The 16868-nt window shown below is 40.6% G+C and overlaps 1 protein-coding gene across 1 annotated transcript in view; it reads right to left on the bottom strand.

Moving 5' to 3' along the window:
- Window positions 1-1784: 1784 nt before the first annotated feature.
- LOC120528967 (tripartite motif-containing protein 16-like) overlaps window positions 1785-16868 on the bottom strand; it is a 55565-nt gene continuing 40481 nt past the window's right edge. The window contains exons 8-9 of the mRNA XM_039753036.1: window positions 15043-15523; window positions 1785-1983 (exon numbers count right to left, since the gene is read on the bottom strand). Coding sequence (XP_039608970.1) covers window positions 1785-1983; window positions 15043-15523 — 680 coding nt within the window. The remainder of the gene's footprint in view (window positions 1984-15042; window positions 15524-16868) is intronic.

Genomic DNA, 16868 nt, shown 5'->3' with positions numbered 1-16868 from the left:
GTCAAACACATAAATTAAGATAGATAGATAGATAGATAGATACTTTATTAATCCCAAGGGGATAAGAGACCCATTTCCTCTACATACGTGTTCAATAATAATAATAATAATAATAATAATAATAATAATAATAATAATAATAATAATAATAATAATAATAGTAAACTGGCAGGAATGAGAAGAACCTCAATATGGTAATATTTATTCGAAGACCCCTCATGGCATCAGAGTGTCTCCAGTTATGTGAGCTCGTCTGCCGCTCCTCACTTACAGTGGCCCGCGTTCCACTGGGGGCAAATGCAATGGAGAATACCGACAATGTACACTTTCAGAAGTGGAATAAATCGACTGTACACTGATGCATTCATTTATCAAACGCAAAAATAGAAAGGAGAACATTTCAGATAAACGATGAGTTTTGTTAAGTATAAACAATGCAACATATGTGTTGTTACTCTTTTATTTATTCTCACCAAACGTTACACATCTACTGTATATGAGAAATGAATATGGGTAACATGTTTATAATAATTCTGATTAAAATACACTGTCAAAACATATTAATGAACAAACTGAGACACATTGGCCTTTTATCACAAAGCGTGTGCTGTCATTTAGGACACAATGCATTGTTAACGTCACGCACTCTCAACTGACGCGATGTCACGAAGACAAAGAAACAGCGCAGTCCATGGAAACTCACAGCCTCCTTGATTTCTGACCTTATGATTAGTTGTCAATATCATATAAATAAAGTCATTTTAAGAAGATGACAAGTCTGCTTTAGTCAGTGCAATAAACGCTCCGTTTAAAATGTTTGCATATACAAAATATAAAACAGAATCTCAATGAAGCGGGACTCGTTAGTTTTAAAGAATAATATGTGATAATGAGAAATTAAAATTCATAATAAAAACTACGACTTCCTAAAACGGACACTGTAAACGTAGGTGTCTCAATAACTAATTTAGGAGGCTTGTGTGTGCATTTTAATATCGATTTAAGAACTGAGTAAGCCACCTAATGTACTAAACCAGGGGTCTCTAAAGTATACGGCTCGTGAAAGAATTGTGCGGAAATGCGCCAATTGGACTAATTTTTCAATCAGAATCCGCAAAAAATAAAAAAACACGGTTTGTTGATAAGATTTCAAATGCATTAATTAAAATTGTATTCAAAATATACTGATATTCCATATTATGTTAATTTTCTTCAAAACCGTACGTCATGCAGTATACATCTGTAAATATAATATTTTCATTAGGAGAATGCAGCAATGATACTCTGGTGTCAACCAATTTAACGTGCATGTCAAACATCATTTATTGTCTCCATCCGCCTCGCTAAGAACAGTAGTAGTAGTTCAGTTGTGTGGAGCTCGTTAATTACCCCATTAGGTGACTCAATGTATCGCAACTCTCTCTCAGCAGAGGTTCGCGTCATTGATCCTCCTGGCTGATTTTTTTTTTTTTTTTTTTTATTCCTCGATTTAACAAAAAAATCCCACCGTGGACCAACAGCGAGCGAATCGAGCTATGAAGGGAGGGTTGTGCCGTCGTAGTCGGTCAGGGGGCACGCGCCCCTAATTATATCGTGTATGTAAAGAATTTCACTGTAAAACGTAATAAGCTTCATATTTGAGTGTTTGGAGACCCTGGTGTTGCACTGAATTTGTATTATAGGTAAACATAAGATAAACTACTGTCCAACATGCCTAAATGTGTCTTCTCGTTTCTGATCGCTATACGGCACTTCCACCCTGGGACAATCCGCTATAAGCAGTTTCAGCCAATCAGCGCCTTCCAAACACACAGCGGACAGCGTGAGCCTTCATGGTCGGCGGCGCGGCCTCTTCGTTTCATTGTCTTATATTGAGTTGTTAGACTATTTACTGTTAAGTGCTGTTTGAGCTGCCGTTTAGTAGGCCTACAGGGGTCTCCAAATTTTTCGCCACAAGGGCCACATTCAGCACTTTTCAGCGGACTAAAATAAAAGATAAATAACTAGATATGAGTTTTATTGAAAGCAAAATTTTTTATAAACTAATTACAGAGTATGTGAAATTAAATAATCGTATATTAATGACGACGAACACTTCCAGCAAATTCTTATATTTTCATCACAAATTATAATAAAATCATTAATCTGAATGATGGAACTGTTTTTGTGTTTTTAAAATCTTATTAAACTGAGGTTCAAATTTTGAAACGCTAATTACAAGTTGCGACTTCAAATGTCCATCAGGTACATTTGCCCTGTATTTTAACTTGATATGTTTCATTCGGGAAAACGTTTGTTTGTAAAGATATGTAGTCCCAAAAATGGAGATAAATTTACAAGAAAATTTCTTCAAGTTTGTAAACTGCTCAGAGTTAAAATAAAATTATCAAAATCGATCAAGTTTCCATCCTTGCATTTATCTTTAATGTTCGTTTACATGAAGTTCAATAATTTCCATTTGAATTTGACTTGGGACATCAGTGACATCACAGTCAAACGGATTTTGAAACAATTGAATTTCCCTGACATTGGCATCCAAATCAACAAATCGCTTCTGAAATTGTTGTTTAAGATTTGAAATAACTAAATTTGCTAAAGAGAAAGGAAGTTACGCTTCATCCTTTTTATGCAGTTCGGCACAGTATGGCATATGAGCAAAGTTACAATCTATCACTAGGCCTTCCTGAAGTAGCTTTGTTCTGAATGCCTTGATATCAGTTAATAAATCACAAATAAAGTTATTTTCACCTTGCAATTTTAAATTCAAACTGTTCATGTGGTTCATAGATCTGCAGAAATGCCAATTTCCAAAGTCACTCAGTATCTGATAAAAGTGGTTCATAATAGTTTTTTCTCAGTAAGAAATACTGTATATCAGTTTTATTCCTGAGCTGAAAGACCGTTTCCACTGCTAAGCCGTCGGACTTTAGTATAAAATGTCAAGTCAACACTCGGAATCGCAATCCTCGAGAAAAGATGATGAAGTGGCGATGATGAAGTGCATGAGAGCGAATGAAGTTTACCATCGAAATAACAGGTTTGAAGACACAGCTCATATCAACGTATTCTCCACAGAGTGATTGTTGGTGGATAACACAGTGAAGAAACATTGGGTTTGATATTCCTGCATCCTCACATGCTTTTGTGATTTGTCCAACCAAAGCCATCTTTATACCAGACATGTTTTTTCTTCCATCAGCTGTCACGCACTGCAGACGATTCCAGTCCAAATTATATTCTCTTAGTGTTTTTTGAACTTCTTTGAAGATATCCTCTCTTGTTGTAGTGCCCTGCATGCTGTGAAGTGATGCTAATTTCTGGGTGACATTAAGTTCGTCGTCGACGCCACGAACAAATAGTTATGAGGTCTTACAGCAGGCCCGCCGCCAGAAATATTTGGGTCCAAGACAATTGGGTACATGTGGGCCCCTCTGCCTTCCCCCGGGTCCCCACATGCCAAGACCTTCAAATACGTATACAAAATGATCGAAATGTAGTTTATTCGACATCGACAATGCTGCATTTATGAATACCATACTTGATGAGTTAAGCCTTCTCGCACATCAAAGTTTGACTGCGAGAAGGAAAGCAAGGAAGCTTGTAGTGGAATTGAAATAATACATTAATGAGATAGGCCTATGTATTATCTAACGTGTAACGGTACAATTATAACAATGCAATGAATAGGAGTAACATCTGAACATTTTAATATATACTAACGGTTAGGGTTCTCTACATGGTCTACAATCAGTATGGTAACTTGCTGTATCAAACTTCAAAGTTTTCAAAAAATCCGGGTGATCCAGCATCTTTAGTGATACACACAAAACCAACGCACACTCGTCACTGCTTTAAAAGCAACAATAAACACCCAAGCGAATGAATTATCAAACTACGGAGACGGACTTCTGCTACACCATACGTCAACATCCACGATAGTTCACAACAATATCGCTGTTGTCTGAGACAGAACAGCGCCTGTGTGTGTGAAACGCAAGTATTCAATTACAGCGGCGAAGTCAATCCATTATCCACATACCCTGTACAACAAACATGCTACTCAACGTCAAGCTCAAGGACGTCGGCGTCAGCTCTCGTTTGTCTTTGAGAAGCGTGCCACTGCCGGCCCCCTTTAACAAGCTTGCTTCACACGACACGAGCACAATATCTACTTGAGTGGAATGTGCGGCTATTAAAACACTCACTTGTATTGTTTTAAGCTAAATGATTTAACTTTTCTATTACAAACTTGAATAATTGTGCGGATATATATCTACGTGCACAACATCTGCATAAAACAATCAAGCGTGACGGGGCCCCCTTCCGTTAGGGCCCCGGACCAGAGTCCCGTTTGTCCCCCCCCCTGGCAGCGGGCCTGCTTACAGACATCAGTTGATTCATCCAGTGAGAGAGAATCCCAAATTAAACATTGGACTTTGCCTACAACTTGCTCGATATGCTATTTCACATATTTTCGACCTGACGAGCAGCAGTATTTAGCGCAAGATTTATCATTTTAAAAAGATCAGGTTTTTCTGGGCATAACTCAGCCACTGCTTCCATCACACATTCTTTGATGATATTGCCATCAATGAATTGCTTTCCTCTTTTAGCCAAAACACAAGCAGCCTTGTAGCTTACCAAGGTTAAGGCTTCAGTTTGCTTTCGTAAATAAGTCTTACTGAGAACGCAGACAACGACATCATGACTCAAGTTGATCTGAACGCTCCTTTTCTTTAAATTGCGATAACGTTGAAACAGATTTTGTGTCATAATGGCGACGTATATTGTATTCTAACAATTAACTGTAACGACTAGTAACAAACTTTCAGATTCAATTTAAAGATTAGTCACAGTGCCAGAGCGACCGTACAGCACAGTGAATTGACATGTAAATCGGGCAGAACAAGTACGAAGAAATACCGCAAAGAATACAATTACGATTCAGTATTAAATAAAGCTGTGAAAAATATAAACTGCCACATACTTGGGAGCTAATGAACCCCCGCATGCCAAATACTTTTTTGTTGCACTTTTTAAGTAAACGTCACAATTCACAAAGAAAAAGTGAAATTTTAATGAAACATTTTTTTTTACATGCAAAGAGCATCACAATTACTGCAACACTGATCATTTTATGTCCTGCCAATGAACCGTAAAAACTATTTCAAAAACTACTGCAGCAATCAGTTATTACATGTACAAGGTGTAACTGACGCCAATGATGGCATTCAGTAAATCACCGAGCCAACTGAGCTTGAACGGGCTGAACACAAACACACAGAGGTAAGCGCTGATGCTGGCAGGCCAGTCTAATGCAGCGGCTCAATCCCAGGACAGTGAGGCTGCAGTGCTGCAGGGGGCGCCAGTGGGCACGAGCTGGCTGTTTAATGAATACACGGCACTGACCGATCAGCTCCGGCGTGCTGGCAAATGGCACTGGGAAGAGACTACAGCCAGCAGTTTAAGGGTTAATAAGTGCCATGAACGTGAGAAAGGCACTATATAAATGAAAATATATTATTATTATTATTATTATTGTTATTATTATTATTATTATTATTGTATTTATCCTCAAGATATTAAGGAGGTTAGCAAGTACAGATATAAACTCATGATGCATATTTTTAGGACATAGCTGTGCACTGGGGAAATTTCAAAGGACGGGAAAATGTAAAATATTATCCTGTTGTATAAAAAGGGTGACCAGAGAGATACAATACAATTTATTTTTGTATAGCCCAAAATCACACAGGAAGTGCCGCAATGGGCTTCAACAGGTCCTGCCTCTTGACAGCCACCCAGCCTTGACTCTCTAAGAAGACAAGGAAAAACTCCCAAAAGAAACCCTTGAAGGGAAAAAATGGAAGAAAACCTTGGGAAAGGCAGTTCAAAGAGAGACCCCTTACCAGGTAGGATGGGCCTGCAGTAGGTGTCAAAAAGAAGGGTGTCAATAAAATACAATACACAAAACAGAACAAATCCTCTATACAGTATAAAAATAAAACATTTTCAAGTACGGAGCAGAATTTAACAGTAGATGATATCAAATAATGTGAATTGGATTTGTTTAGAGTCCTGGGGGCTGTTCCACGAAGCGAGCTTATAAAATCGAGGATTATTTGTAATAGCCTCGCTTGAGTTAGCCTAACAGTTCACTTCAGGCTCATTGAGTTCCACGAACAAAATTCAGGTGTATTTAATCTCCGCTAATTCAAGCCAAGCTTGATAAGCGAGGCTCGTCTTGCGCGTCCACGCGATATAAAAGGCAGCCTTGTTAATCAATGCTGGATAAGTAAGAATGGAAACTAAGGAAAGAGCTGCGTTTTTTTCGCAGGCGGAGCAAGAATTATTATTACAAGCCTATGAGGACTACAAAGCCATAATAACCAGAAAGGGGAACACGAGCTGTATTATCAAAGCTCGTGAGGCCGCATGGCAGAAAATAGCTGACAAGTTAAATGCGTAAGAACATGATTTTAGTAACTTTTGTGTTAAGGATGTCAAACTATTTAACAACTAAATGAGAACAGTTTCAAGCCTTCAAAATGTATAGTCATTAAAATTTCCTTTTACATGTGCATTTTGTTACCAGTTGTAAGGTACTTTAAGGTTATTTTAACACATTGATAAACAGGACAGCACGTTAATTATATGGGTTCATCTTGGATAAAAAGTGATATATAATTGTAATTATTAATAATGCTTGGTTTCAGGAGCAACATGAGTGGAACGAAAAGGTCCTGGCAGCAAGTGAAGAATGCGTCATTATTGGCATACGCTCCTGCTGCAGTATTGCCACATTATGCAAAACCACACAGGCTACTACAATGTCCCACGCTCTGTCTGGTGTAACTCGGAGATGCCGCAGGCAGTTAAACCTGGATTTTAACTGTCCAAATGTCATTTCAATGCATGCCCTTGTCTTACAATGGGCATGGTTGAAATGTCTTTCTGCTTGTGTTGCAGGATCTGTATATGGTGTGAGAAGAAACGGTAGACATGGGTATCCTCTGTCACCAAGCAGCACACCAGGAAAAATTCCTATAATGGAAAGTAGACACATTAGACTGTAGTATAATAAACTATAGTATATTTGTGAATTTTAGTTGACTTGCCTTGTCTGAGGCTTTGAGCCAGTGAAGACTCGCAAAAAATCTGGCATCATGTACTGATCCTGGCCATTTTGCCACAATGTTTGAAATTAGATGTTCAGCAGTGCATACCATATGAAACATTTTAGGAAATGGTAATGACATACATTGCTAATGTTGGACGACTACACTTTCACCTCTTGTATATAAATGTGAGATATTATCAGTACTTACCTGTACATTAATACTGTGATATGATTTGCGGTTTATGTAATCAGGCTCTGTTGGACCTGCTGGAGCCTTTATCCTCACGTGTGTACAGTCAATGGCTCCAATGACGTTAGGAAAGCCTGACAAATTAAATTCAGTTACTTATCAGGTAATGATTTATGTGCTGTAAATGAGTAGATGTTTAAAGATTAAGCACCATTAATTCCAAAGAAAGTTTCCTTAATGGCAAGAATTCCTCAGTGGCCAGGAAAGGTAATGAATATATTTAAAAAGGACTTTAATGCAACGCATACCTTCCTGATTTCACGGCACTACGTAGCTATCCTTAAATGTTCAGCATCCCCCACACTGTACAGAAATGAACCACTGGCAAAATAACGCAAAGCGATACGCAAAGACTGTGCAACCGTAAGGGCTTTAGAGCGACGTGTGTTTTTAGAAATGTACGGTTCCAATAACTGACACAAATATGCAATACTGTGTCTACTAAATCTATAGCGTTCGTATAAATAATCATCCGCAAAATGCAACGGATCTATCCTGGGCCGAAGTAATTGTGGAACCTGTTGCCTTAAAGCTCTACGAATGAGCCTCGCTCCCTCATCAACTGGATTATGAATAAATGGGCACGCCATGGTTATTCATGTAAAAGCCTTCAATGCACTCCTTGTCATTTTATACTTTCTAAGTAATTAGAATCGCCTGCATGTAATCTGTAATAATTTTATATTGGAGGGTCGATGTGTGCGAAAGAGGGAGTGAACAGCAGCAGAATAATCCCAGCCCCGCAGAATGTCGTGCTGTGACATCACATGGCTTGTCCAATCATATTCATCAAGCTAAGCTAAGCTTCACAACTAACCTGCCACGGAGCAGGCTTGTCCAAGAGCATATGTTGGCATAGTAATTAAGCGGAGCTTCAGGTTAGCCTCGTTCGTGGAACCGAATTTCGAGAAATTGAACCGGGATTATCGAAATAAACCTGGATTTTGAGGTTAGCTCGCTTCGTGGAACAGCCCCCTGAAGACCTCAGCCATCAAGCTGCCTCCCCCATTTGGCCAGTGCTGGGCCAGTCAATCCGATTAAAGGACTCCTCTACCCCACGATTCCTGCGATCCTCCATCAGGGATGACTTTACAATACAACTTGGCAGATGGGCCGTGGCACCAAGTGCCACATTTGTGTACAGAGAAGAGAAACAGAATAGGTGAGGCTTAGTAACAAATTATAACTATCATGTTACTTATATTTTACTGCTAATGACGAACAACAGAGGTGCAGTCTGTACAGTTAATCAGCAGCTCTAGTCAGGGTGTGCTAAACTGAAGTAGTGAGTCTTCAGCCGGGATTTAAAAGCTGAGACCAAAGGGGCATCTCTTATAGTAGCAGGCAGACCAGTCCACAGTTTAGGGGCCCTGGAACTAAAACTCAACCCCCGACTGTTATTTTATTAATCCTTAGAATCTTGAGCAGACCGGCATCTTGAGATCTTCGTGTGCGCTCTGGTTTGTAAGTCATGATAAGTTCAGACAAGTAAGCCGGACTTTGGCCATTTAATGCTTTATATGTTAAAAGGAGGAGTTTGAAATCTGCCCTAAACTTAACCGGGAGCCAATGTAAGGATTTAAGAACTGGCGTTATGTGTTTGTATTTTCTTGTTCTTGTAATAATTCTTGCAGCAGCATTTTGGATTAACTGGAGGCTGTATAAAGAACAGTTTGAACATCCAGTGAACAGCGCAGTGATCCAAGCAACTATGGGCCAGTGAGCATAATGCATATCACAGGAAAATGAATTAAAGTAAATATTATGGATAAGAATTAACAACACATGGCAAGTGCTGGAGTTTTACTGAACAGTCAGCATAGGTCATGTAATGGAAGGATTTTTCTCTGTTAAAAGCAAAGGTGAAATAAAGAGAGGGAGGGGGAATCAGGAGAGCAGATGGGCGTTGGTCGCTTCAGCGTGAAACCCAGCTGCATTACTAATGTTTTGGGAGAAACAGCCGGGAATGTTCTAAAGATGCAGCCAAGGCTATGTAAGGAGTTGTTTTTCACTTCGAGAGGCTTTTTTCACATGTAAGAATATTACTGTGTCTTCTGGTATTAGGCACTAGTCTTAAGGCCGAGTAGAAGAAAAAATAGCGCTGTGTCCCATGAAAGGAGGGGGTATGCTGAAACTGATCACTTCTGCATGCACTGCTTTCACGTAGGCCGCTTTTGGGCAAGGACACCTAATTAGTATATAAGGGAAGGTTCCGCCCTCAGTTTCTTTGAAAGCTCAATCGTGGGGAATGTGCACACCTGTTTGGTATTTGGGACCAGGCATGAGTTGATCCTCTGACGAGACTGACATGCGGGCTCCCTCAGTCTACTGGTCTAGGATGATAGCTTTGTTTCTTTTGATATACTGTAAGCATAAGTTTGTGTCTTTTGATATACTGTAAGCATGAGTTTGTTTCTTTTCATGTATGTTACTGTAAGTATAAGTTTGTCTCTTTAAATATATTACTGTAAGCATATATATTTATTTCTATAACCTATTGTTACTGCATTATACTATTCATATGTATTTATATGTTATAATTGAATAAGTAAATTTTATTGAAGTATCGGACCTCTTCTTTCTGATTTTTGCCCACTTATTTTAAAGAACCCCTTGAACCATTTTCCCAAATCAAAACAGGTCAGAAGAAGAGGTCGTATTTTGCTAACAAGCTGGAAGTCTTTGAAGAAGCAATAAGAAGATATGACTGGAGTGGAGCAGATGAGATAATTTATCTGGAATTTCAGAAAGCATTTGATGAGGTGCCACATGAGAGGGTAGGCATCAAACTAAAAGAAGTGGCAGTTCAGGGTGATGTGTTTCGATGGGTGCAGAATTGGCTCAGACACAGGAAGCAGAAGGTGATGGTGTGAGGAACTTCATCAGAATTGGCCGATGTTAAGAGTGGTGACCAGCAGGGGGCAGTGAATATAAGGAACAAGCTGGTTAAGTTTGCAGATGATACCAAGATGGATTGGCAAACAATTGAGAATCCTTTGAATGATCACAGTTAGGCTTGGATAGCAGACAGGGTGGGCTGATTTGTGGCAGATGAAGTTTAATGCCTGTGACTTTTCAACAGAATGTTTCTGGCACAAGATAAATATTCAGTCATCTGATGTAAGAATTTGATGTTTGTACTTGAACGCACAACCTGTGAAAGGTGAACACCTGACTGTTACGCCTTGTGGTTTATTTGTATTTTCTTTTCCATCTCTCAGCAGCATCTGACATGAACATGAGATCCTGTTACTGCTGAAACCTGGCGGAGGTCTTACACTGTGCCATTTATGGGGTCTCTCACTATGGTATATGCATGTAACGTTCATGAAGTAGCCAAATCTGGACTGAGCTAAGTAAATAAATGACATTACATCTCGTCTGTCCTTCATTAATTTGAGCAGGGTGGTCCATGCCATAGAGGCTGTAAACCACGTCAGATATCGAGCCCCACTGTTGTCTTTGGCTGCTGAGACAGTTTTGAGATTTTCTGTGGGCAGCAGCAGCAGGTTCAGGGACAGGCTACTTAACATTGGGGCAGACTTACAAATCCAGGAGTGTTTCTTGTGTTTATCACCTGATGTTGTATGTAATGTATGGTGTTATGTTCATTGTCTGTTATTTGTAGTTTTCTTCTCAGCATTCATTTTATAAGATTACATTACATTAATGTGACTCACAGTAATCAACCAGAGAAAAAGTAATCCCACATCTCTTTTCAGTTCAGCTCTGTCATCCTTAACATCCTATCAGGAGAGCCGTGAAGTCAGATGACCCAACATGCAGTCGTCACTTGAAGATATTGAAGCATCTGAAGGGCTAACAGGCGCTCAACATTCTTAAGTAAGGACAACGTGAACCCACTTGCAAGGACTTCTAAAGAAGCTTCTAGAAGTTCCTTGGATGGGGATTTCAGTTTCATCTAACTTTAAGTTGTCCTCTTCACACTTTATTCTTACCAGTAGATTGAGATTTTACCTGTTAAATACAATAAAGTGACAATTGAGTAGTGGGGTATCAGACATCTCAGCAGGTTTAGATTTCCACTCCCAATATCACACTAAGCATTCAGGAGTAACAGCAGTTCACACCATGCACTCCATCTCCATGAAGGACCCCTGGTCCAGGACCACCAATTGTCTACTACAGTGCAGGCCAGTGACCTCCTTCTCCAGTCTCAAGGGGCTCAGCCAGCTGGGGGTTTCCTGCAGATGTGGCCTTCAAGGAGGACTTACCTGTCCAAGCCACCCTCCAAAAATCCAACATCAAACAGGACTTGCGTTGTGCTGGCCTCATTTTAAATTAGGATTTGGTTACTTAGATGGTTGGCCCCTTTTTATTAAATTTAAATTATTTAAGTTCGATTGTTCAGATGAATATCAGGTTAGCTAAGCAGTGCAGTTCTGTAACACCCGCTGGCCCCTTCAGCTTCTGTGATGCTCGAACGCCTGCTGGTGTCTCTCCATGAAGTTATTCAACTTGACTTTTCCTGTCTGTGTTCCCCTCTTGTCAGCTCTTTGCCTCTGCTTACACCGTTTGGACTTCTTCCTATTCATGAACACTCGTGCTGCCCACCTCTTACTAGAGCCCCCTGTCCTGACGCTAAGACCTTTTTACACTCTAATTCTGTGTTATGAGATGATTCACTGACTGAATATTATCTGCCGCTAGTTCTTTACTCATTCAGGAGCAGACGTTGTGTTTTAGTGAACTCTCACACCGCAGTGACACACAACACTTTACTCGTCATCAACTTCAACATGAAGTCAGCCCGTCAGTCTGAGTCTCCTCTCTCTTTGTGATTCTCCTCTCTTGTTAATTTATATATATTATATAGAGAGCAGTGGCCACAGTGCGGACCCTGAGGGACACCACTTTTAATGTCACTAACTCAGAAAAGGTGTCCTGCACATTAATGATAACAATATTTGAACCAATTGGGCCCACTGCTCCCTGTCACACTTGTACCCAAACAGTCCCCAGACTGACGTTAACTTTGAATGTCTTTTAGATGAAAGCGTCTCCTAAGAGAGAAAATGTAAATGTAGAAAAACAAAAATATATCTGGCAGAATAAAATCACAGTTTACTGAACATGTAAATAATTATATAAAAAAATTAAAGAAAGGATTAAAATATGCTTAATAAAATAAATCGGGCATAATAAAGCAAAACCCTCGTGACCAAAATCCAACAAATCTAAACCAGAGCAGGAGATCAAAAGGACCACCAAACATCAAAATGTAAAGCAGAGCCCACCAGACAGGACAGTGCCCAGTGTTGGAGCGGCTCTTTCATCAGCAGCTTCTTCTTAAATACCCCTGGGGGCGGAGCTCCAGCTGCAGTGTCAAGTGGCCCCGCCGCCCTGGGCTCCATATGAAACACAAAAAAAAAAAAAATACATAAACTTAAGACTTACAAAGAAAATATTCATCAGCGCACCATACATAGAACAACAAAATCAATACCATTTACAAAACAACTCATACAAAATGACAAAAAGATTAAAGAAAAAACATTTAAGGCAGAAATGAAACCCAAAATGAAACATCACGGCTGATTTCTTTCCTCACTGCACTTCAGCTTCTTGTGGTGTCCATGAGTGTCAACTTCACCATTTAATCTCCATCTTTATTAGTAAATAAACATCTCCATAATGTGGGGGTCAGGCTGGAATGGGCATACGGGACACACAGGGGTACACAGGACACATGACAGAGCACAGATACTCAGATGTGGAATGGAGAGCACTGCTCAGGTCTAAACGATCGATTTCACTGCTAGACTTACAAATCAAATATTCAATCCAATTCAACATCTTATTTGTTACTCACCCCATTGTCTTGAGAATTAAAAAGCATATTCTGACTTTCCAGCGCTGCTAAGAAATGGATCATCAATACGGAGTGTTATATCTTCAGATCAGACAACACAGGAGATGTGACCAGAGGTGGTGACAAGTCAGAAGGTCACAGATGAGCAGATTTGACAAATGTCAGTCATCCTTATTGTTTATTCACCAAACACCATTGGGAGTTCATTTTACAAAATATAAATGATTATTAGATTTGTATTTTGTTAATACATAACCATTATTAAAAAGCTTAATTAAAATATTTTTTGTTCCCATAGAGAATCTTACATAACCTAACAAAGCTGCTATGTCCTTAAAGGTAATGACAATATTAAGAAATCTGCACTAAATATCCATTTGATCAAACCCAAATCTTTCCTGCCCCTCAGCCTTGCCATTCATTTAATATTGAGAGTGGCCACTAGAGGGGGCAGTTTGGCTACAGAAGAATCAGCTCACCTGTCAGCTCTGAAGGTCATGTGACTGTGTGATCCTGTCGCCCTTATTTTGCTCTTAATTCATTTAAATCTTAATTAGTTTTAGATATAATATTTAAAGTTCTTTATTTCAGGTGTTGTACTCTTGTGTTTTTACTTTATTCTTATTTCTTGTACACTGCACTGTATTCTTTTCTCCCCCCTTCACTGCTGACCTTTCCCATGTGTGTAATATGGTGGGTGTCCACTAGAGTCCACTTCAGTCCCACCCCTCAGTCCTCCTGTTAAAGTCTCCATTCGTCGGACTCTCTGATTGTTTCTCATTCTCTCCTTTCATGTTTCACTGCTCAGGATTTCACTGAATGGTTTCTGCTTTTATCTTTTAGATTTCCTTTTTGTATAAATTGCTGTGTAAAATTTAGAGTGGCCACAAGAGGCAGTAGTTTGGCGACTGACCAATCAGTGACCCCTTCTGTCCATTCTTTGTCTTTCTTATCTGTGTTTCAATTTCAGGTTTGTGGACAAGGTGGGCCAACCCTGGACGGGGTGCCAGTCCACTGCAAAGCCACACATGTGCCCCCATGTCAAGTGTGTGCCAAATGACCAAGAATTCATTTTGTGAAGATGTTGGAGCTTTCAGGGTACCAAGAGTGACAAATCTGGGGACAAAGAGGAGGTGCAGTTTAAAGTTTAATGTGACATCAACTAAAACACCAAACTCTCAGTATGACCGAGATCTGACTGACCGGTGTGTCCTCATCTTCAGACATTCACAGTGAATTAATTCTGAAGTGAAGGACCCTTTTAGTGACCAATGGAGGGTCACAAAATGTCTGTTAAGTGCACAACACTCCAGTCCCCTCTGCCACTCTCTGCTCCTTCATATAGTCACTATTCAAGAGCTCTGAATACTGAGTCTGTATAGCGCCTTTCAGTTGTGCTGATCCAGCAGGACCACATGCCTGCCCTACTTAACAAGTGACATTCTGTGACATTTGGGGGCCTCGGTACTTGTTAGGGTGTCAACCTGAAGGACATGTGGCTGTGAATCAACAGTGACCCCTGCTGGTCAGACTGGTATTTGTAGGTCTGAGGTGTCTCCGCCCCTCATTATGACACACACACCTGATTGGCTACTCAAACCCAATAATAATGGAGACCCCGACAGCCACACTCACCCCGCATTCTCATCCACAAATTCAATCACAAAGGTGCTGCGCCCCAAACCCACCCATCCTATAAATTTAATTTCACCCCAAACTACAAACACAAAGAGGACCTGCGCATGTGGGGATATCAAGTGACCGGTGGAGGGTACTGGTCAGTGGTCACATGGTGTCAGATGGCTGATTGTTACACTGCAGTTAAGACCAAATCCAAACCCTGGATAGAGGGGCTCAGTGAAAGAGGTGTTGAACCTGTGCAGGAGGGTCATTGTGTGTGAGACGCTATAAAATGACAGAGAGCCAGCAGGCCAGTCCAGATACACACCTATTCTGGGGCTGAAGGGGGCGCCGATTACAGTCCTCTTCTTATTGTGACGCACAGAGTATTGGGAAAGAGACCACACCAAACTCCAGGACTTGTCGTTGTATCCAAGGCCGCACTCCCAGACGCCTCCTTTCCTGTCCAGTCCTTTATATGCGACGCCAATCTTCATGAAGCGTCCACTGCACTCCACTTCCCAGTAACAACGAGTCCCAGTCAGAGCCTCTCTGCACAGAACTTGGACACAGTGGTCAAATCTGTCAGGATGATCAGGATATTCCGCTTTTGTCCCCTCACATGTCACCTTCTTGTTCCCTTCAGACAGATGGAGATGTCTGTGTGCTGTGTTGATGTCCAGTGTGAGGGGACAGAAGTCTGAAAGGAAAGAAAAGAAAATGAGTGAGGAAATCTGGGAGTGTGCAATGGGACTGGGGGCAGAGCACAACATAGACAATTAACAAGAACCAATTAGGAGCTGCGCTGACAAGACATTAATAATAAAGAGCTCATCTGATTGGACAGAATCTGTGGGGATTTAAAATAAAATTCCAGAATCACAATAAATCTGAATCCCTTTTATTCTCCAGTACTTCATGTGCAGGAATCTGACTTGGTAGATTTGGAGCTCCTTATAACGGAACACAACATTACAGACAAACAACAGAAATAGCTGAAGTTAAAAAGACAAACTTCAAACCAAGTTGTAGAATAATTCAATTATAAAGGAGATGTGCCGATAGTGATGTGCTAGTGAGATTGTGAGTGCGGAGTGTGTGTTCCTGTGTCACACACACGTCCTCACACTGTACACACACAAACACAGTCTCTGACAGAACACATGAATACACACAGAAGATGGCTAAGTCACTGCTGGGAGAGGCTGTCACTCTGACTAAGAAACTCTGGAGGTGTCTGTTAGTTTGAGTTTGAATTGACCGAAACGTTTGGGAGTTTGTGTGAAGAAGTGATGAGCTGCTGAGAGGAGTCCATGGTGGTCCTTATGACACGGTTAGTGACACGAGATGTCTACAGGTCTGCACAGATGAAGAGCACAGCAGACTTCACCACACACTCTCATTTATTTATAGTGTGCGCCATTGGTGAACCAAACCAGACACCAATGGAGAATGTGATTACACTTTCAGTTACGGCTTTGTGAAACTGAATGAGGATTGGCTGTGAAATATTTAATTTCTTTATCTGGCATATGAAGTCCAATCACCGCTCTGCCTTCTTAGTGATGTGGTGGTGTTCATGTCCCAGCTGAGAGTGTTTATGATTGTTGTGCTCAGAACTTTGAAGGAGTCCACCATATTGACTGCTGAATCATTTCTAGGGTTAGTGGTTGTGACTGCTGTTTGTGAAAGTCAATGGCCATTTCCACTCTCTCAGAGGTCTTGAAGTTCACCAAGACACAAGACGAGACCCCTCTTTTCTAGAAAGTGTTTCATTGCCGTTAGTTATTAGACCAGTAATGGTGGGGTCATCAGTGAACTTAATGATTTAACTGAAGGATCAGTGGACCTGCAGTCATTGGGGTACAAGGAGTAAAGAAGTAGGACTGTCTACAGCCTTGAGGGGCACCTGTGCTGATACAGAGACAGTCTGAGAGGTGGGAGTCCACACAGACATACTAATGTAGCAGCAGACTCCAGCGCCTTTGACTTGGTGTGATGATCAGCATCTCTAACTGCTCTGTAAAGCAGAAACCCTAGCAGTT

This window comes from Polypterus senegalus, chromosome 4 (assembly GCF_016835505.1).
Source record: "Polypterus senegalus isolate Bchr_013 chromosome 4, ASM1683550v1, whole genome shotgun sequence".
NCBI classification, from domain to species: Eukaryota; Metazoa; Chordata; class Cladistia; order Polypteriformes; family Polypteridae; genus Polypterus; species Polypterus senegalus.
The sequence above is the reverse complement of the archived record's forward strand: the minus strand, read 5'-3'. Positions and strand labels throughout refer to the sequence as shown.